Raw genomic sequence first — 22,339 nt, 5'->3', positions numbered from 1 at the left:
CCTTGCCAAAATGAGGCAATCTGTTCAAATGAACTCCCTGGATATAAGTGTAGGTGTAAAGCCGGGTACCAAGGAGCGAACTGTGATGTGGATATAGATGAATGTGCGAACCAACCATGTCAACATGACGGGATTTGTGTGGATCAAGTGAACGGGTATGACTGCACATGCTTTAATGGATTTACTGGTACAAACTGCAGTCAAGTTGACCCCTGTAAATCGTCTCCTTGCCTCAACGGGGCTACTTGCTTAACGACCTCCCATCATACATTTACATGCGCATGTGCAATCGGTTTCGAAGGCGCTCTTTGTGATGACGACATCAATGAATGTGAGTTTGAGCAGGGTGTTTGCTCTGAGAGAGCTGACTGTCAAAACGACATTGGGAACTACTCGTGTGTGTGTAAACCTGGGTTCATAGGAGTAGAGTGTTTGGAACCAGACTATTGCTTTGACGTCCCATGCTTCAATAATGCTACATGTGTTTCAAAGGAAGAGACATTCAGGTAATGTTGAGTAGGACTGAAGCTTTTGAAACGCTTGGTGGCAGTAGATAAATTAGATGAACATCTTTTCTTAAACCACAATTTCTGCTCCAGCTACATGCTTTGGCCAAATTACAGTCATTAAAAGTTTGATTTCTATCACTGAGTGACAGAGCCAAAGTTGGAGTCAGAGCCAAAGACGAAAATATAAAAAAATCCAGTAAATATAAAGCGCCACCAAGCGTCCTTGAACTTGACAGTATTTTGATGTTCAAGCTAATTATTTTTTAGTTAGTTTCTCATCAGACCATATTAATTCCAGACCAGCTTTCTCCAGAAATCGATCAAAGCATATTGATCGAAACGTCGAGTTGAAACCAATGGTTCTTTTCAGAATCACCCCAACTCATTTAGAGATTATCATTACATGGTGATGCTGCAAATCTTACTACATCATTTTAATTCCATCGTAGTTGTTCGTGTGCAAATGGCTTTACTGGCAGCCATTGTGAAACAGTGATCGAGAATGCATTCGTTCCAACCCCGTGTCTCAACAATGGAGAGTGCATACCTGGAGAGGTTAACGGGGAGTATATGTGTTTATGTCCCGTACAATTCTACGGAATGAACTGTGAAATAGGCAAGTTGACATTATTTTTTATTCATAAAGACCATAAATGGTCTGACGAAGTATTATCATGGATTGAGCTGAGAACAGCAAATATAAAACTTGAGAAGAAATCCAAATCTTTGAAGAGTGTACGAATATAACTATACAATTATTTGTACTGTATGTTTTTCTCTCGCATAGCTCCGATGGCAGACTGGGCCTTAATTTTCACAAGTTGATTAGCTAGGCCTAATTTGATTCATGTTTCCATTTGTAATACATCCCACTCGTTATTGTTATGGTTCGTATTGCACTGTTAAGGAGTAAAATGAACTTCCCACCTATATCGAATCTGCTCCATCATTGAATGTGATTAAGAAAATCCTCAAAACATTTTACCTCTTTCCTAAATGATTATTGCTGTTTTGTTTGAATAATGTTAAATTGTTTGTTGATATATTGCTAAACGCTGTGATACAGTTATACTATAAAATAGCGTATCTGAATGCATAATAATAATTGTCCCATGTTGCTTCTTCAGATGTCGAAGTTCATTCCAATGTCATTATGGTGGACGGATCCACTATTGAAACAGACGTGTTTCAAACAGACACAGAAAACCTCATCAAGTCATCAATGGACGATGATACTGGCCAACACACGACGATAGAGGTCGTCGTTGTAGCAACAGATGATTACGAATCGACGTCGACAGGGTGAGACAGAGAAACCAAATAAAACACACATTTTGAGCAAAAGTTTAAGTTTCGCGATTTCTAGGGGAATATTTTTTTAACCCTAGAAAATTGATGTTCATTTTCTCTCCGACGCCACGCTTGCACAACCTTTCAAAACGCCTTTTTAGTTTCCAGTTTTTCCACAATAGTCCTAGGCATATTAAGCAATGTTGTTAACCGAGGCCTGTAGTTGCTTCATTAGCTTTCATTTCTTAATGACGATAATTAGGCTAGACGAACAGGTTGTTCATTCAAAACATTCGACAATTGAACTTGACTAGGCCTTGAGGTCCAAACATCAACTCACGACCACTAACCAAGTTCATGTGATGCAAATAAAAATATATCAATGTATCAACGTCACATAGACGTAAGCGCGAGCGTCATACAGATATTTGTAAAAAAAAGTGTTAATCTTCAGTTCGGACCAAGCATGGGGCCCGACTTGAGCCAAGGCTAAACTTACAACCTCACGCAATTTGCTTCAACCAGTTTAGGAAACTAAAAGGTCTGATTCCAAAGAGGACATCAAAATACTTTAAAAGGATCGAACAGCCAAACAAACTTGATTTGATTTACCTTACAGTGAACCAGTTACGCAGGTAACCTACCTAGTCATTGTGAACGGCACTGCGTTGATGCCAACGGATGTTACTGACATGATGGACGAGATGGGTGATGACGTCATCGATGACATCATGTCACACAGTCCATTCAAAGGAGACGTCGCCCCAAGATCGGGACAAGTTAGTTAATGTTGCAATTCTTTTAAACATGTTCCACTATTTACTTTCCTCAATGGATAATAAATTTCTGAATGATGTGTTTTGAAAAAGATTCGTTTGACCAGACATCAACTCGAACACTCCAGTAAAAATGAGAAAGGATTGCAAACTAATTAATAAAGTCAAATTTAATTGTGTTTTGTGATTCAGACATGGGCAAATGAATACTGGTACATCGTAGCGCTCGCTTGTGTATCAGCCATTCTACTGATGTCCATACCCACGTTTCTAATATGCAGGTATGTAACAACATTTTGATCCCATAATTATATCTCAATGGAAGACTTTAAACGCTAGGTGGCAGCAGACTAACCATGTAAATTTCCATTGTTTACATTGTTCTGAGCTTGCATACATTACCGAGAACAACCGATTTACCTTTTAAGCCTCATGTCACCTACGTCCCAAAAGTCCCCACTTGCAAACTAACTTGTAAAGACTCTGCTTGTCTTGCGCGTATCGAAAACGAGAAAACAACTCGAACGAAGACTACACTTATCCATGAAATCAACTCTCTTCTTAATCTTCTATCCAACTATTTTGGAAATTGAAATTCCCACAAAATTTGAAAAAATACAGTTTTAATTTTTATATAATACAATGAATTGGTTAAAATTAACAAAACAATAATATTTAACTTGAGTCAGATGCATGTTTTGTACCGTACGCATTAATCTGAAAATAAACCTTTTTTAACAGGGCAAAGAAACGAAAGCAGAAGGTTGATGTTACCAATGAGGAGGGTAGCTCATATAAAATGGAGGCTGATGAGGGTAGCTCATATAAAATGGAGGCATGGGGAGAAGAAGACGGCAGCCCAGGCTATGAGCAAGTCGATGAAACACCAGGAGAAAACATCTAGGTGTGACACAGAAGACAATCACCACTGGAAATAAATTGTGCTCCAAAGAAAACATCAAATGGGTGAAACTGCTTTAATATAATAATATTATTAGCACTAGGTTCTTATGTGCACATTCAAGTACCTAGATCAAGGCACTTAACCACATTCCCGTTCAACAGGCATTAAACTTGCACGAATCCCCCAAACTTTCCCATCACCCGTCGAAGGGAGCATTCAACCGCATAAATTAATTCTTAGTAAGAGGTTCCCCCAACACAATACCTTCTAAGCATTCGCGGGTTCCAATTTATACACCTGGGGTGGATTTCACAAAGAGTTAGGACAAGTCTTATCTCGAGTTAGGACCAGTTACTCGTCCTAACTTAGGACTATCCATGCAATTTGTATATCTCCTAGGACTAGTCCTAGGTTAGGACTATAGTCCTAACTCTTTGTGAAATCGACCCCTGGATGAAGAGGATTTATTAAGGTGCCTTGCTCAATGACATAGGCGTCATGACCGGGATTGAACCCACAATGTGTGGCTCGGCCAGTGACAAAACTCGAGTCTGGGAACTAGACCGCTGGGCCAAGACACGCGTCTCAATGGTAGATGGTTCCAAGCCCCAACGAAAAAGATCCACAATTATTATTATCTCACTTGCACATGACGTAATACAATTTGCTTATCTACTGTGAGCTTTTTAGTTGACGGCGGCAACTCAGTTGTCTTTATCTTTCAATCTATTTAGTACATGGATGTAGGAATTTGATACGACAAAGGCAAAACAAATAGGTCTATTGTATATACATAAGCAAATCGTATACTAGAGTATTTATACACTATTACCAGAAAGAAATTTTGTTGTACCGATTTCTTTTCAAAATTGACAATAGTGTTCTGCGGATGATGTCTTTAAACATTATTGACTTTACACGCAGCCTGTATATAAACCGTGTTTAACATGTATCCAGCGCGACCGTGTTTTTGAGTTTCAACAATTGTCTTAAAACCCTTGGCAAGTTTGGTTTGAAAAATCTATGTAGGTTTACAATACGATACCTCTCTTCTGGGGAACAATATTTACCAGACATGAAAACGGGGCTCTTCCAACAAAATAATAAGTTTCACAAACAAATATTTATTCTTCGTTGATTTTTGGATTAGTACATTCAATTATGTCCTGGTTTTGAATACAAACATTCCATAATATTATTATTTATACAACCTTTTCAAATATCAAACTAAAGTAAATGTTAAAGGGTCTGTAATACGTTTGGTAATGACCCAAGTTAATGACAACAACAACTTTGGTGAGACGTATAGTAGCTTCGGATTGTAAAATGCACTTCGAAGTACGGTTATGAAAATAGATATCACTGTTTATCCCCTAAAAATGCATTTCTCAGATTGTGTTTTCCAATTGCTGATTTTTGGCAATATCTCAAAAAGGCTATCGCCCTTTGAAATGAAATGTTCTCAGGTCAGTTTTATGGGTTTTTTTTTTAAGTTTTACGATAGAAACCAACAGTGGGTCCCAATTACCAAATTATATACAATCCCTTTAAATGTTCTCGGACGTTAAGATTTTTTTATTTTGTATTACGGAAATACAAAACCATGAAAGTTTTTGGACCATTGTCACGTATGTCTTTGTTGCAAAGGGGCAATAGTATAAATAAATGTAAAATTGTGCTTTAAAATATTTGTAAGTTTGTAAAAATAAAAACACTTTTAATCAGGTATCATTCTACCATTAATTGGTCTTTAAGTTCTTCGTTGCCTGCATACATTGTAAATTTTGCGACATAAGGGCCATTTTTGCAGAGGTGGTCAAACAATAGTTCGAAATTGTTTTCTTTAAGTTATAACTGATGCTAAAAAAAATTAAGGACCTATCACTTGTTTTTTTTCTTAACGTTCGACTCAACTTTACAAATGCTGAGATAGTTATATATATACATCTAACCCTCCAATTGTTGTAAGAGGGTAGATTTATAGTTTGAAAATAAAATGTTACCGTGCGAAAACTTCTCTTACATCCATCTCCTCATCGGCCCCTCTGAGGTACGAACATTTAGACAGATTTTTAGTCAGTTCATCGACGTCAGCAGATTTATTGTCCTTCCAGTTATGATATTTTACCGACGAAGTGAAAGCCGTTTGCATCATATTCTCTTGTGAGACTGTGTCTTTCGTCTTGTCCACTGACGTATCTTGCTTAGACTCAGTTGTGGTTGGTTTCCGTGAGCCTATTCTCAGCTCTAACCACGCTGACTTCCTCGGCCTAAGACGCAAGACCCTTCCACCAGGAGCATCGGACTGATTGTCGAAGCTTGCCACCGACGACTTGGCTCTCTGCTGCTGAAGCACCAATTTTGGAGGGAGGGATTTTGTGAACAAGTCTGAGATGCTGATTTGATTCGATTTGGGCGCTAAATCTTCTCGTTCTTGAGTTTTCATTGAGAGAACACCGAGAGCCGCCATCTTGAATAATGGTTTAGATGGTGAAGTCTGTTTAGAGTTGTCTGCATTGGCAACACGAGCTGAATCATGATTTGGTGGAGTTTTACTTTTAAATCCCCTCGCACTAAATGCAAACTGACCCATCTGTTGCTGAGAACTGCTACCAATCAGTCTGGGACCTCTTCCACTGTTCCTGAAAGTTTGACTCGGTGGAAAGCTAATCTCAGTGAGACTCTGAAATTCATGTAATGTCTTAGGCTGGACGAGATAATCCACTTCATCTCCAGAGAGACGTCTAAGTTGTGGAATAGTCCGAGGTGATCTCTCCGGGATGCTTAGCTTGAGGTGCTCTGGCGATGCCGTCACAATAGCGTTACGGCGGGATGAATTGGTCGGCAGTATTCCACTCTTGCTTTTTGGTTTGGATAACTCCGCCAATCTCTCAGCAGACAGTAGGCCACGTCGGGCAATCCTCGTACGTGATACCTCCCTTGATTTCTTATTCGCATCCTCATCCTCATCATCTTCAGCTTTCTTTGGAACAACTGAATCCCTTCTTTCCTGAGTGTGAAGATTATTTTGTGAATCTGCTATCGGCTCACCGGATACAGTTTGGCGAAAGTCATAAGCCTGGCGTAGAGATTTGATCTTCTCTTCAAGTCGAGCTTTTTCCCGTCGAATTAATTCTTGTGCGAAAGAGTGATCTAGAAAACGAACTCGTTTCTTCGTTTTGGGGGTTTGGTTGTCTGTGGTGGTCCTGAAGTCATCAGCTGAATTCACCAGCCTTCTCTGTTTCATCATTGTGATCAGAAGAACTTCTAATAATGGTATCCATTTACTACCACTCAATTTGCAAACTGTTCCTACTCATCGGAAATCATGTTTTGTTCTTTGGAAAATTAAACAACTCCTTCAGTTCGGTTGGGTTTTTTCATCCCGTTCTGATCTCTCGTCTATCATCGCCAAGCATTTTGGCTCCAGCATCTTGTAAGCATTTTGTTGCCACAAAAGATGTCTGTCACCAGGTGCCAAGATGTGACATGGGCATTACTAGCCCCATCACCCGTACAGAAAACCTTGGGAGCATGTAAATAAACCCTTTCACCCTAATAAACATCACCAGTTCGGTAAAAGTAGTGCCATAAAAACAAAGCTACTACCGTATTGATTTATTTCGTCTCTCTAGCTATGAATGTATGACCAGTAGAAAGTGAAAACATTCAAGTTAGTTTCCTGACCGTTAATCAAACAAACTCAACTTAGAGGGGGCTTTGTTTGCGTAGGTAATGAAGCCGTTTTTGAACAAGTGTCAACAGAACTACACCGATCACAATGATTGCGGAACAGAACACCATTCAATACAAGCGAAATCTCGACGGGCAACTTGTTGTGCGAGTAAACTTTCAAATACCGGTTTTGTTTGCAGGCTGCCGTGGGGTTCTGTCTTTGTTCTCAATTCAAAGTCTTAAAGGTCGGATATCACTGGCATCAAATCTTAGTTTACTTTCGGGGAAATTTAAGGAATATCTTGTTTGTCATTTGATTCTTAACATACTAATGATAACACTAACAAGTTTTTATATTTTACACGGCACGGCTATTGCAAAATGACAAATCTCACAATACATTACAAGTTAGTGAACCACAAATTCTACCGTTCAGAATTACGTTCAGAATGACCATCTTCTATGTTTTATTAAACCATGATAAACCACCGAGTATGTTTTGATTATTTTTTAAACGAACTGGGTATCGTAACTTATACAAGCCCAAATAAGTTTATTTTATTTATAGAAAGAACACGAAATTTAATATTGTGTTAAAGGCACTGGACACTATTGGTAATTGTCTAAGACCAGTATTCTCACTTGATGCATCACAAAATATGCATAAAATAACAAACCCGTGAATATTGAGGCTCAATTGGTGATCGAATTTGCAAGTGATTAAAACACCCTTGTTGCATTACTTTATGTGCTTTCAGAAGCATAAAAAAGGCTTCAGCTGAAGTCTTTATTATTTGAGTGATAAATTACCTTTCTGAAAAACTACGTTATATAACTTCAGAGGGAGCCGTTTCTCACACTGTTTTATACTATCAACAGCTCCACATTGCTCGTTACCAAGCAAGTTTTTATGCTAAACAATAATTTTTGGTAATTACAATAGTGTCCAGTGCCTTTCTACCTCGCAGGTAATGGAAATATATAAAATAAAATAAAAGTCAATCGACTACCAGTACTTGATCATCCATTTCTGTTCTCGTAATTTTCTTTCCACTTTCACTCATCTTGGCTAAAATTGAAAAAATATAAAATTCAGACCGCACCATCTTTGGTCATCGTTACACGTTAAAACATCTTACTTGCGGTAAATTGTGTTAACCACCCAATAGACACACCCATCTGAATACTATATATAATTACTTTATTTACACCAATGGTAAAAAATATGTGGCTATATATATATGAATAGAATAGAATTTAATGTAAATAACCAGGGGGTTGGTAACATTTTTGTCAGTTTCTTTATAATTGGACACATTGATTTATCTGCTATTTATATGTATACATGTATTAACAACCAGTTTTAATGTACGTTTCCAGCAAATGTTGGCTCCCTTGCAGCGAATCCTGGCCAAAACCTACACACTCCCAACACTTTGTATTTGCAGAATTCTTAAAGTTCAAATGAATCAACATAAATGATCCAATTTGATTCTTGAATTGCAGCTCAGCTCCCTTCAAATATGGAAAACAAAACCACTCAAATCCTCAAATTCTACTGATGTAAAACACTAGTGTTCACGTGGGCACATTTTTCACTTGTACAAGAGCACATTGATCTGAAAAGATTTGCATATATTTGCATACTCAAATGGAGCATGGGTCCTCTTTAGAGTCTAAGCTAATTGAAGACAATTATGTAAATGTATGAAAAATTATACAGCAACATATCTGATTGGTTAAATACTGACTGATTGGCATCATGATTAACTGTTTAATTATAATCTTGCCCATAAGAAAACCATGTAAAATTTGTAGCACCTACCTATTTTACTTTATTAATACATGTACTTGTTTGTTTTGTTTTGGTTTTTTGTTTGTTTTTCATACCGATATAACATTCACCATTTTAATCATTACAATTATGCAATGATAAACGAAAACAATGGTTAATATTTAGGGAAATAAAATATTATTTTATTTCCCTAAATACATTAAATGTAGAAAGACAAGTAAACAATATACATGTACTTTGTTAACTTTAGTACTAATATTGAAATTTATAACCACAAATATTGTTTTTTTTCTGTTCATGAAAACAATTTGGATCTGTGCTTGGAACATAACGATTACAATTATCTTATCTTATTAATTTTAATTAAGATGTTACATCAAAAAATCTACAAATATCACATATAAAATAACTTGAAAATGATAGTTCAGTGAAGAGCAAAGATATAAAACGTTTCTAAAAATTGGATAAATCTATTTACAGCTCACAATTAAAGGTCCACGTTGCCTTGGATCGGTCGAGTTGGTCTTTGAAAAGCGTTTGTAACCGTTTGTTCTAAAATGCATTATGGTTAGAAAGAGTTTTTTTAAAAGTAGAACACAATGATCCACACACATTTGCCTCGAAATTGCTTGGTTATCCTTTTACTTTGCGAACTAACACGGTCGGCCATGGCGAGGTAAAAGGAAAACCACGCAATTTCGAGTGATACTTGTGTGGGTCATTATATTCTACTCTTAAAATATCTTTCTAATCATATGCATTCTATAACAAACGGTTACACACGCCTTTCAAAGACCAACTCGACCGATCCAAGGCAACGTGTTCCTTTAAGATCAGCAGAGATCAAGTTAATTGTTCTGAACAAAGCATCTTAACAATGATGATGTGACATCCCATGAACTCATGTACAGATCTAACCCTTAAGACCAATTCATACTTCCTACTTTTGACGTCGCAGGAGTTGAGCACAAGTCAACTGACGCAAATTATTTGTTGAGTTGAGAATTAATTGTGGCAACAATATTCGCTTTGCATTCACAGGAAGTAGTGAACCAGGCTAAACACTAACCCTAACCCACTTCAGTCCTAGTACCAAATTTAGTTGTTCATTATATTAACTTTACAAAGATTAAGAGAGAAAAAGTGGATCTTGATTTCAAAATGTTCTTTAATGTAATGAAGAAAACAAGTACTTAAAAGAAAGAACAACAATTGGTTGAGTGACATGATCATGATTACTTATTGATTGCTAATAATTGATTATTGATAACCAATCATTACAAGTTGAAGTCTTTGGTTAAGCAGCTCGTTAAGAGCAGGTGGCTGCCTCGTTTCCATAAACCATATCCAATCAAAGCTTAGCGTCCCTACAAATTGTACAGTCTTTGGATGTTCATATTGAGATCTCTGTAAACAGACGTTAGTTATTGTGCATCCTGGGCCCAATTTCATAGAGCTGCTAAGCACAAAAATTTGCTTAGCAGGAAATTTCTTCCTTGATAAAAACAGGATTACCAACCAAATTTCCATTTGTTGCATCTTGCTTGTTACTGGTATTCAGCTCTTGTTTGCTTATCTTGAAAACTATGTAGAAATTTGGTTGGGAAATCCTGTTTTTATCAAAGCAAACATTTCATGCTAAGCAAATGATTGTGCTTAGCGGCTCTATGAAATTGGGCCCTGCACTGCTGCTCCTCTTTATTCACTGCCTTTTGGTCAGGTGAAGGGCTTTTTGTTTTATATTTCATACAATGCAATATTGATTTGTTGCTTTAATTGAAAGACTCACAGTTTACTTTATTAAAAGTTGAAGTGTTTGGATGACCATCTTGTTAGGAGCGCAGGGGGCTGCCGCAATCTCAGCCGCAATCAAAGCTCAGCGTTCCTACAGATTGTAGAGTCTTTGGATAATCATCTTGGAATCTCAGTATACAGATGAGGTTAACTACTGTGCACCCAAAACGTGGACAACCAAGCAGAGGGAGGTCAATCAAGAACATGCTGAAGACGATGAAAAAAGATACAGGGTTGGAGACTACAGATAAACTAGCTGGCTGCATGAGGGATCGTGATGTGTGGTGTGTGTATCACGACACTCTTGTAGGGTGATCCTGTGGGAGCCAAATCATGGACAACCAAGCAGAGGGAGGCCGATCAAGAACATGGTGGGGACGATGAAAGAAGATACAGGGTTGGAGACTACAGATAAACTAGCTGGCTGCATGAGGGATCGTGATGTATGGTGTGTGTATCACGACACTCTTGTAGGGTGATCCTGTGGGAGCCAAATCATGGACAACCAAGCAGAGGGAGGCCGATCAAGAACATGGTGGGGACGATGAAAGAAGATACAGGGTTGGAGACTACAGATAAACTAGCTGGCTGCATGAGGGATCGTGATGTGTGGCGTGTGTATCATCTCGCTGGTCTCAAGTAACTTGGGTTGACAGAGTGAGAGTAGGTGAATGCTGCTCAACTTTATAGTCTTTAGACGATCATCTTCAGATTTTGGTATGAAGTGAGTTTGAGTTATTTCACATTTTTAGTGTCCTGCTCAGCTGCTACTCATCATTATTCATCCGTGTTTGGTTACAGATTATATAATCTTTGAATGATCATTTTAAGGCTTCGGTTGGGAGTGAGGTTGGCATGTACAAGAGGTGAGTTGGTCATGGGGCTGGTTTTGTTGCCTCGGACCCATGCCTCAATAGATGACCTCTCATAGGAATAACCATCTGTACGACAGAAAAAAAACATTCACAAACACTCAAAAATTATAACATTTTCTTGAATTTTCTTCCAATTCTATGTGATATTAACGATACTAACATTTACAACTGGCAATTCTATTTGTTGCACCTTTAACAACTAATTATTATTATTTTTATTTGTTTAACAAATGCTTAACATTATAAAGTTATAAAGGTGCAAATTATTAAGATTTGAATCCAAAAAAAAATTGTGAGAGGAAGAAAAAAACAAATGAAATAATACAAACGAAAAAAACTGTAAATGAACACCAACTTTGGATTTTTTTTCCCACAAATTGTTACTCCAACACTTACAATGGATTGTATTCCTACCAAGTGAAGTTTCAAATCTGAATTACTTTGATAGGATTAACAGAAAATTAACAAAACAAAAAATGAACTTACCAGCAGCAATAACTGGATCTTTCATGAGCTCTCTTGTGATTGGACAGAGATATTCATCAGGAATGCCATCATCTGTTATGATACAAAAACTGAATTTATCAAAAATTATGCAAATTTTAAAAGTTCAACACAGTATTGACTTTTTTTGCAACCCCTGGTAGACGCTGCGTGTGGCCACTATGGTCTTCAAATGGTTAAGAAGCTTGTAGTCTAAGAAATATTGTAATAATATACTTCAAGAGAATGCAATTGATCACCTGTGGGGATAGCACCATTTCCTTTTTCTCGAATTGTTTGAATTCCCCGTAGAATTTTCTGCCGATGCCCAAGAGCCTCTGTGTAGGAACAAAATGGCACAAGTTTTAGTCATTTTAGTGATAACTTTTGTGTAGGTTCTATAACAGATTGCATCTACGAACTCATGAGCTGGTAAGTAGCTTTTAAAAGGTAACTGCCTAATAGTAGCTTCAACAGAACATCAGAGTTCTCCCCGTTTTTTTTCTTCATAACTTGAAAATTTCTGGACCCATATTTAAAAAGTTTGGCTGAAGGTCCTCAGACTGTTTTTATGCGATGTTTAATCTTTGGTTTAATTGTTTTTGTATTATGACTTCCTAGAATTCAAACTTAAATCTTTAAACAAAAACTAATGGGTGAGTCATATTGCAATTTGTGCTTATCGGCCCAATACACTAGCTTGTACATGGGTGAACCATGAACATGTGTACAGCTGTTTAAAAAGGTTAAATACATTAGTGTGTGATGAATAGTTGTAATATAATTCAAAGGTACATGTATTAAACATGAAGGGTTACCAATGCTAGTCTTAACTATTTGTATCCTTGTCTTAAGGAATCAAGAGAGGTTTTTCTGTTTGTACTCACTGACTCCAAGATCATTGACTAGCGTGTCGGTGTTCAGGGCCTGTAACTCCTGCCCATCAATTTGGTTGTCACGGAAACTGCTTTGGTAGTCCTCCAAGCCCAGTGCTTTTAGCCAATCACAGACATCGTTGACGGACCACTCCAGGAGTAGGTTCTGAAGTTGAGGAGCTGTAGCCTCAAGGGAAGTGCTGGCCGTCCCAGTTTCAGCTATGAATAGTTAGCATAATGAATATTCATAATCAATTTAATGACTGGGATGACTATTCATATTTATTTATTTATTTATTTATTTATTTATTTATTTATTTATTTATTTATTTATTTATTTATTTATTTATTTATTTATTTATTGTTTATCCTGGGAAATCCATTCAGTAAGAAAAACTCGCTGATCTCCCATGGATCCCAGCTAATAACAAACTACAGAAGTGAACTTAAGATAAAAATATTACAAATTTACACAGAAAAACATTGCACATTCATTTAAAAAAATATTCAATGAATATTCATTGATCTGCATATCCGTTAAGTGGACTTATTCTTCTCTAAATCAGGAATACAAATTCATCATTTGCCTGAAGTGATTATTCTCGTCTTCATTAGAATCAAAAATAATATTCCTAATAAAACCTTCCTTACTTGAGAGGGGCGCTGTAGCAAACTCTCCAGCAGTGTGTAGTCTCCACACTTTGACTGTTCTGTCATTAGAGCCACTAGCCAGATATCGTCCATCAGGGGAGAAAGTAACTGTTGTCACATAACTACAAAGACAGACAAGCCATGTTAGCTTTTATCACTTACATCAAGTTAATTTTTATGTTCAACCCCATCTTATTTTGATTTACCCAGTCACTTTCTATTGTGGTTTATAACTTGATATTTTAGACAAACAAGTTGCATCATCTAAAGGTGACCCTGTGGCTTCCGCTTCCCAGGTTGTATTGTAAACTTGGGTGTGATCCCTGGCCATATGGCAGTTAACGGTTGTATGGCTTCTGACTGGCTTACCGAACAAAGGTACTGACAAAATAGGGTGACCACCAACATGAGGCTGGATAGCTCATTCAGAAGACCACTGGTAAGTTAAACCAGATGTCATTGGTTCAGTCAATTTGTCTTTGTTCAACCCCAAATTATTCAATAGTTTTTTACTCGGTCAGTTTACCTTGTGGTTTATAAATTGATATGCTAATTTTTACATGGAATCTGTTAATTGAATGTTGTGATTGAACATGACAATCTAAAATTACTTCCACATTTGATGCAGACGAAATTGATCTTCTGTCCTAGTTTTGGAAGAGTGACTTACCGAGAATGATCCTCAAGAGTGTACAGCATCTTTCCTTCAAGCTACAACAAACAATAAAATCTGATCAATAGATGACAATTATCTTATACAAATGCAGCGACAGAACACGTAGAATGGAGAAAAAAATTAGGTTTAAATAATAAAAATATTCATATCAGAACTTCATAAGTAATAGTTGTTATGATTTTCCGCGTAACACTTGAGTTCATGTTACTTTAATTTTAGAAGAAGAGTGAAATAAAGCAGGTCTGGAATTTCAACTTTAAAAGGGCAAGGCCATTAACTTGGCAAAGAACCCTTTCATTAAAAGACAAAGACAAGGGCAACAGAAACCATGGTCTCCATGATGCCCAGCTTTAAATATTTATATCAATGATTACTAATAAGTATCTTACCGGATCCCATACGATGACAATTTTATCTACAGCTCTGTAAAAAATAAAAATGAAAAAGCATCGCAGATAACCTTTTTAAAAATAAATTTTAAAAGTTTAATTTTTACATAAAAGAATCTTTTATGTGACAGATAATTTTACATCCAGATGACTAATCAACATGTTTATTAAAAAATTGAGTTCCGTTACCAATATGTGTTTGAACAAAAATGAAATTTGCCAAATTTAAAGATCCTGAAAATGGCTAGCTAGCCTGGGTTCCCCTTATTCTCTTTCCGGATTTTTACAGACTCTGCATATTACCAGATATAAAAAAAAACTACAGGTTTGACGAGAATGTGGACTAGTTCTTCCTCCCGTTGGTGATTGCTTCACTTTTTTCAAGACATTTTTGAAGACTCAAGGAGGTTTTGAGAACATCTCAAGAAATCACATGTCAGCTTGAAGCACGTTTTAACTTTGACTAACCAACTTACCCTGAAGCCAAAACGCTACCATCAGATGAAAAGGATACCGACATGACCTTGGCTGTATGACCTGGAAGACTGCATCGCACTTTGGTCTTACAAGCTGAGGAAGGAAGTTTGGAAATTCTTATCAAACTCAAAAAGGAAAATGGAGACAAGGTAGCTCTAAATTCACAACTGCATTTCCAGATGCCTTTTGCGTGGTGACTTTTAAACTTATTATAAATTTCCTTTCAAATTGATTTGGCAAATTTGCACAAAAATTACCAAGGCACTTTGATGGCCCACACTCTGGCGTCTCCCTGATTTGATAGTGTATAGAAGTTTGATATAATACCTGGGAAAACAATGAGGTCCCAGAGTTTAACGAGGTTATCTCCGCCACAAGAAGCTAGAAGGTAGGCTCTTCGATCATTGTTAATCTCAGCATTAGGATCTGAACAAGAAAACAATAATTACAATCAGTTTCTCATTAACTAGTCAGTTTTATAAAAACTTTATTTTTAATTGTTTTAAAAGTACCGAGTATACAGTGCTTACATTACATCGGTGTAAGGGTAAAATCAAATAATATTCTTTATCCCGATGCAAATTTAACAACTAAAAATTGTTCAACATTTCAATAGCGAAAGTTGAGGTTTAGAAATGATGGTATTTTGTAGAAAGGGCTGCTTATGATGAGATGATGGCAATATTTATTAAAAATTTTAATTTTATTTATTTATTCATGCTTTTTAATTTTTCTTTTTTTTTTTTTTTTTTTTTTGGGGGGGGGGGGGGGGGCGGGGAAGGGACAAGTAGGGCAGAGGGGATGTTGGGGTTTTAATTCGTAGTTAGCTATAATCATACCAGTCAGTCTTGATATGCCTAACCAAACTAACCTGCTGAGCCAAACGTTGGTGAGATGGCCAAACCAGAAACACCAAGGTCGTGGCATTCTGGGTCAAAGTAAAGCGGCTTAACCTGCCCATAGAGGGCGTCCCATATGCGAAGATCACCAGAGGCACACGCTGATACAACAAAAGAGCTCTCGGGAGTAAAAACACAGGCTGTGATGACATTATCATGGCCTTCAAAGGTTCTATAAACAGAAAGTTTACAAACAAATAATTTATTGACAAGGTTGTTGTAAATGATGAAACTGTAGGTAAAAGCTATGATAACATTGAAACCTCAAAGCTAGAACTATGAGGTTCTTTCACTATCACTCGTGGAGATGATAGCAGAACGAACCTCATAGTTCTAGGAGGAGAAACCCACCTCATCATCTTCTTAGTCTGAACGTTCCACAAACAGACGACACTATCCGCTCCTCCCGTCAGTAACATCTCAGAGTTTGGTGAGAACTCACAAACTCTAATGATTCCTCTGCTGGGATGCTGGAGGACTGCCAGTGTCTCCCCCGTCCTCGCATCCCACAATATCACCTTGCCGTCTGTCGAGCATGACGCTAGAATTGTACCAAAGGGACTAAACCTAACCCAATGGACATAGTAGGCATGGCCAAGCAGAGGGGAGATAGAAAGCTCTTGAAACGTATCGAGACTCCAGAGTCGGATTGACTTGTCACCAGAACAGGAGGCTAAGGTGGTTGCTGAGAATGAGCAGCAGTTAACGTCAGAGCTGTGGGACTTCAGAGTATGAAGCAAGGTTGCCATGGTAATGGTCTTAAGATGCTATGGCCTGGAATCTGAAACATAAAAACACAGGGAAAATAGGATTAAGAAATAATATTAAGAAATGATATTATAACATATCGGCAATGTCCCTTAGACATGTCTCAGATAGCTTATATTCCAACGATTGACCATTCAACACCAAACTTTATTAATACAGAATCAGGGTCTGTGAAGTTGTGATACATTTGCTATCAATCAAACACCACAATAACATTAACATACACACACTGCACGACTTGCTGACACTGACACAATCCACACACAAATCAATCTGACAGTGACAATCATAGTTGCGATAACGTAACCCTCCTTCTTGCAGCCGTCGGGAGGAGGGTTATGTTATCGCAACTATGACAATCATAGTCTCGAGTAGAGTAAAAGCTGACAATTCACGTTGATTCAAGAATAGATCATTCCGATGTCCCCTGTTTTATCAAATTCAAATTCACTGAGTATGAATGAAACAGTTGGTTGACAGATGTTGTTGTTTTTATTATAATTATTTATGATGATTGGAAATGTACAATGTAGGTTACTAATTAATACTAACTAAGTCTTTTTATGTGGAGTAACTATAGAATACAGGTACACTCGGAGCTCTATCTGTGCCTCCGCGGAGCCGGAGTCGCGGTCACGTACGTTTTAAGTAACTTGGTCGTAGCATGGAGGAAGAAAATAGCTGGTCATACTATACTACTTGATTGTATTGAGTGCGATTGATGAATACAACAGATAAAATGTTAGGGTCGTAGGGAGTCAAAGTGTGACGTGAGTGGTGAGGTAGGTGAAGCAGCCGATAGAGGGCGTTTTAGGAAGACGTGCATTTGATGCAATCGTGAAGACGGGGAAGCTGGAGGCATGGAGGCACGGAGGCGCGGAGGCGCGGAGTCGCGGTGTGGACAATGGCCGATAGAGGGCGTCTTTAGGAAGACGAGCATATGATGCAATCATGAAGAAGGGGGAGGTGGAGGCGCGGAGGCGCGGTCGGGCTTTCTTTCCCTTTTTTAAATAATCCTCTAATGGGGTCAAGTGTATGAGGGCAATATTAATAATTGTACGGAATTCGGGCTTTCTTTCCCTTTTTTAAATAATCCTCTAATGGGGTCAAGTGTATTGGGGCAATGTTAATAATTGTACGTAATTCGGGCTTTCTTTCCCTTTTTTAAATAATCCTCTAATGGGGTCAAGTGTATTAGGGCAATGTTAATAATTGTACGGAATTCGGACTTTCTTTCCCTTTTTTAAATAATCCTCTATTGGGGTCAAGTGTATTAGGGCAATTTTAATTATTGTACGGAATTCGGGTTTTCCGTTCCCTTTTTTTAAATAATCCTCTAATGGGGTCAAGTGTATGAGGGCAATATTAATAATTGTACGGAATTCGGGCTTTCTTTCCCTTTTTTAAATAATCCTCTAATGTATTAGGATTCGGCCTTTAATTATTTCCCTTTTGGAAATTATCCTCTTTTGGGGTAATATGTAGTACGGCAATATTAATAGTTATTAATTATTTGTACGGAGTTCCCATAATTATTTAAATAATCATCTAATGGTCTTGTGAGTTATCGTATAAAATAAATTGACAACACAGCGCAGTTGTGTATTTTCGAGGCTAATGAGGGCGCTGTTGTGCTTCTTTCAGAGTGCCCCCTAGGTTGCCAAATATTTATAGTTAAGCAACAGAGCGCGACCTCAACTCCAGTGTACTGTGTACGTATGAACGTCACCGCGACTCCGTCTCCGCGGAGGCGCAGTGGAAGCTTCGAAGTGTTCCTGCATTCTATAGTTGTGCCCTAATTTCTACCAATATCCATAGACCCAGTAACTGGGGCGCTGTATTCCTTTTTTGAAATTTTGACATTATCAGATTCTACCTCCATGGTCATACATAATGACCGATAATGTCCACATTTCATAAAAGGAATACAGCGCCTCAGTAACTGGGCCAGTAACTTACTGGATATATCAATGGATATAAAAAGACTAAAACTTACAAGTTATGGCAGAACTACATTGCTCATTTTGGAAACGTTTCCGTATGGCGCCAGCCACCACTTTTTCATTCGATATGAAATAATATAGTATCTAATTTACCTCAAAGAAATATCCCTTTTTGTAAAAATGAGGGGAAAAGTGGTGGCGCCATACGGAAAGTTATCCAAAATATCATTCATGTTATTTATTGTTACATAATCACAAAAAATATGATTTCTGCTAGCTAGTCCGAAGCGGAAGTGGGTGCCTGGAATCCGACCAACAACAATAAACATTAACAAACTCTAAAATAAATTCCCCACATACAACAAGAGAACATGAACTTACTTTAGAAGATATTGTTGTTGTTGTTGTTGTTGTTCCACAGATGTAGTCAAAGCCGCAACCAAACTGTCTAGTCCATAAGTCTACTCTATCGAGTCAACTAGTCATATGCTTCATCAATTCATCATCACAAAATAAACCTGAATTTTAATTACGTCATCTTCCAAAAATTGGTGTTGCTCTTTCGCATTCGAGATTGAGATTCCGCCCAATTAAGAATAATAATCAAGGCGCCAACGAGGCCAACGCGATCTTTTTCTCATTCAGCAAAACCCAATTGATAAACGATCAGCGTCGAGCCCATGGTCTATCTCGTGTTGGTTCACTGTTACGTACAAACTTGATGATGGCTTAAAGTCTCTGAAAACGAGGTTGAAACAAATAACCACCATATCCGTTTTTTCCGCAGAGGTCGCTCTTTGGCGAAATTTACCATGGGCAAAGTATGATAAATTTCTACAAATTTCTTTGTTGTTTGTGCTACAAAATTTGAAGAATATACAACACGCAGATGCACGAAAAATAATTCGCCATATTTTAATGCATTTATGGTACTTATTTTTTGATTTGGGGGCTTGAAAAGGACACATATTCTTCACCTACTGCAGACAAGTGCCGATTGGGGTAAAAATGTGTACCGAACATACAAAGATGGCTGTCAGAAAGAAGGACGGAGGTGCTGATTTCAAGTTTTTCGAGTCAGCCGAAACAATTTCACAGCTCGATAATGTGAAATCATGGCTACAACGGAACTGCAAGAGGGTAAGATGAATTTCTATCTTTTAAATTACTCATTTTATTGATAAATAGTGGTCGCAAGGTTTTGGTTTAGGGGGGACGCACGCACGGGTCTTTGTTTCTTTTCACAAAAATGCACGCAGTTTGTGCATTGAGCTTATTCAAGATGGCGGCGCTCTCACTCCACCAACCTCCCCCATAAACTGCATGCTTGATTATTTGATTGAGTAAAAATCATTGCCCCGTATTTAGGCCTATTCTGTTTTCAAGAAAGCAATGAAATCTATGAAATCTATAAAGAAATATGTGAATATGAAACTTGGAATGGAAGGTTAGATAATAAAAATAATATAATTATAAGCTAAAATTTATTAAAATAGGCTGTTTTTGAATTACAATTTTTACAATTTTTTAATTTTTAGACTGAAAGTAATGTCGCGCATGATGAGAGGTGGTTCGGCTAAAGTAAAACGTTTTTTTTTTAAATTATATTTATACTAAAACTAATTAAACTTTGATGATTAAACTTTAATAAAGTTAAGCAATAAAATTTTAAAATAAACAAGTAGCCTAAGATTATTTGAAAAATAATATAAGAACTTTTTTAGAGAGAGTTAAACTATTCGGAAAAGTTTCCGTATAGCGCCACACTTTTTCATTTGATATGAAATAATATAGTATCTAATTTACCTCAATGAGATATCCCTTTTTGTAAAAATTAGTGAAAAAGTGGTGCCGTGACACGAAAGGTTATCCAACTATTATGTCGTAAAAACTGTAAAACAAAATGTGAGAAAATACACGTATGCCTTTAAATTAGTGATGGTTATTTTTAATTTGTCGTACTTCAGATTAAGCTTGATAAGTGTTAAGAACATGCTCAAAATAGCGCTGACAACAAATATAACCATTAATTTTACTTCTACTTCATGATCAATGTTATTGTTACACACAAAAATTGTCCAATGTTTTCACTTGATGTTTGTGCAGTTTGTTTACTTTAAACTAGAAAACTATGTTGGTTCTTGAAAAAGAAAACCGTTTTATATTCTCCCGTCATTTTTCAATGGTCAATATTTGATTTTCTCAATGTAACAGTGGATTCAAGCCGAACCGCCAACCAACAAGGGACTCGCCACTCTGCTTGGTCAGCTTCTTCAGTTCCAGGAAGATGCTTTTGGACGTCACGTCAGCAACCCTGCACTTACAAGGCTACCAGTGAGTATTCAAGTCCTGGGCCCAATTTCATCAAAATTATGCTTAACAGAATAAAGTTACCAGCCAAACAATCATGTCATTTGTACATTTTGTGACTGATATTTTGCTCATTTCTGCTCAGTAAGAAAAATGGTCTCAAAGATTGATGTCACAACTGCTGTACAAATTTACTAAGTACGACTCAAAATTATTTATGAGATCCAGAGCATGAGATGGGTTGCCCAGTTTATAACAAGATGAAAAGAGACGTCAGGTTTAACTGTATGTTTCTTGTAGATATTTCCTTCCAAAATATTATCTTGAGTTACTTAGTCTTGGCCCTTAAAAGTACCCATACATTTTTCAGTGGAAGTGCCCTTTTTCAAAATGAAATGGCCTTGCCTTCTCAAAAGATGAAATTCCAAAGAATCGTTTGGTAAATATTGTTATTGTTTGTTTTATGGATCATTTTGACGAATTTACAGTTTGATGTTCAATGATTGAGATGACTTGACTATCTTTATCTCAGATGAGATGCTTCATGGACTTTAAGTCGGGTGGCGGACTCTGCAACATTCTGATGGCTGTCTACAAGTTCAAAAGTGACCAAGGATGGTATGTGTAAATGACATAACCAAGAATTTTAATCATTAATTATAGAAAGTCATTTATGTGAAAGGGAACAGAACCTCACAGTAAACTTGCAACAAGTCAGATGTCGAATTTGACAACAACAAAATTCTTTTTTCCTCTTCCCCATTTTAGTTGATTCTCAATCTTGATCTTGTAGAATTATCAACCATGTACACCAACTGTAGGTTATTTCCCTAGTGCTAGGACTTCACAGGATATTCACAGGATTCTTACTTCCAGGAGTAGATAGTGTTAGTAAGAAGAACTTGTTTGTAAGAAACTTTGCCTCTTTCAACTGATCTATTTCTAAGTGTGATTAATATTTATAAAGCTTATAGTCATTGCATTTCACCCATACACTTGTACTCTCTTCTATAGGAGGCGTTTTGACTTCCAATCCCCATCTCGAGTCGACCGCAACGTGGAGATGTTCATGAGTATTGAGAAGAATCTTCTTCAGAATCGTTGTTTCTCCTTGCCAGTCGTCTACATCCAGGATGAGGTGGACCCTAAGATGACGGCCAAACTCAAAGACATCATCAAGAGACACCAGGTAGGCCAAGACCTACCTCTCTTTCTCTCTTAGTAGCAGGGGTTGAAATTGCCACTAGCGC

The 22,339-nt window shown here is 37.3% G+C and overlaps 2 protein-coding genes across 2 annotated transcripts in view; one reads left to right on the top strand and one right to left on the bottom strand.

Moving 5' to 3' along the window:
* Positions 1-7,590: 7,590 nt before the first annotated feature.
* Positions 7,591-19,344, bottom strand: LOC139937518 (WD repeat, SAM and U-box domain-containing protein 1-like). The gene is made up of 12 exons (XM_071932679.1): positions 19,161-19,344; positions 16,420-16,849; positions 16,041-16,240; positions 15,497-15,595; positions 15,169-15,262; positions 14,693-14,726; positions 14,298-14,338; positions 13,628-13,749; positions 12,989-13,195; positions 12,362-12,439; positions 12,105-12,176; positions 7,591-11,684 (listed from the first exon to the last, which is right to left on the bottom strand). Exons 2-12 carry the CDS (start codon positions 16,815-16,817, stop codon positions 11,539-11,541), a joined length of 1,491 nt encoding a protein of 496 aa, XP_071788780.1. The 5' UTR covers positions 16,818-16,849; positions 19,161-19,344; the 3' UTR covers positions 7,591-11,538.
* Positions 19,345-19,566: 222 nt separating this feature from the next.
* LOC139937085 (SWI/SNF complex subunit SMARCC2-like) overlaps positions 19,567-22,339 on the top strand; it is a 31,141-nt gene continuing 28,368 nt past the window's right edge. The window contains exons 1-4 of the mRNA XM_071932080.1: positions 19,567-19,919; positions 20,994-21,113; positions 21,622-21,707; positions 22,104-22,278. Of these exons, the coding sequence (XP_071788181.1) occupies positions 19,788-19,919; positions 20,994-21,113; positions 21,622-21,707; positions 22,104-22,278 (513 nt within the window). The 5' untranslated portion in view covers positions 19,567-19,787. The remainder of the gene's footprint in view (positions 19,920-20,993; positions 21,114-21,621; positions 21,708-22,103; positions 22,279-22,339) is intronic.

The sequence above is a fragment of the Asterias amurensis genome, chromosome 5 (genome assembly GCF_032118995.1).
Source record: "Asterias amurensis chromosome 5, ASM3211899v1".
Classification (NCBI taxonomy): domain Eukaryota; kingdom Metazoa; phylum Echinodermata; class Asteroidea; order Forcipulatida; family Asteriidae; genus Asterias; species Asterias amurensis.
Note: the sequence above shows the minus strand (reverse complement) of the source record. Positions and strands in the feature narration are given on the sequence as shown.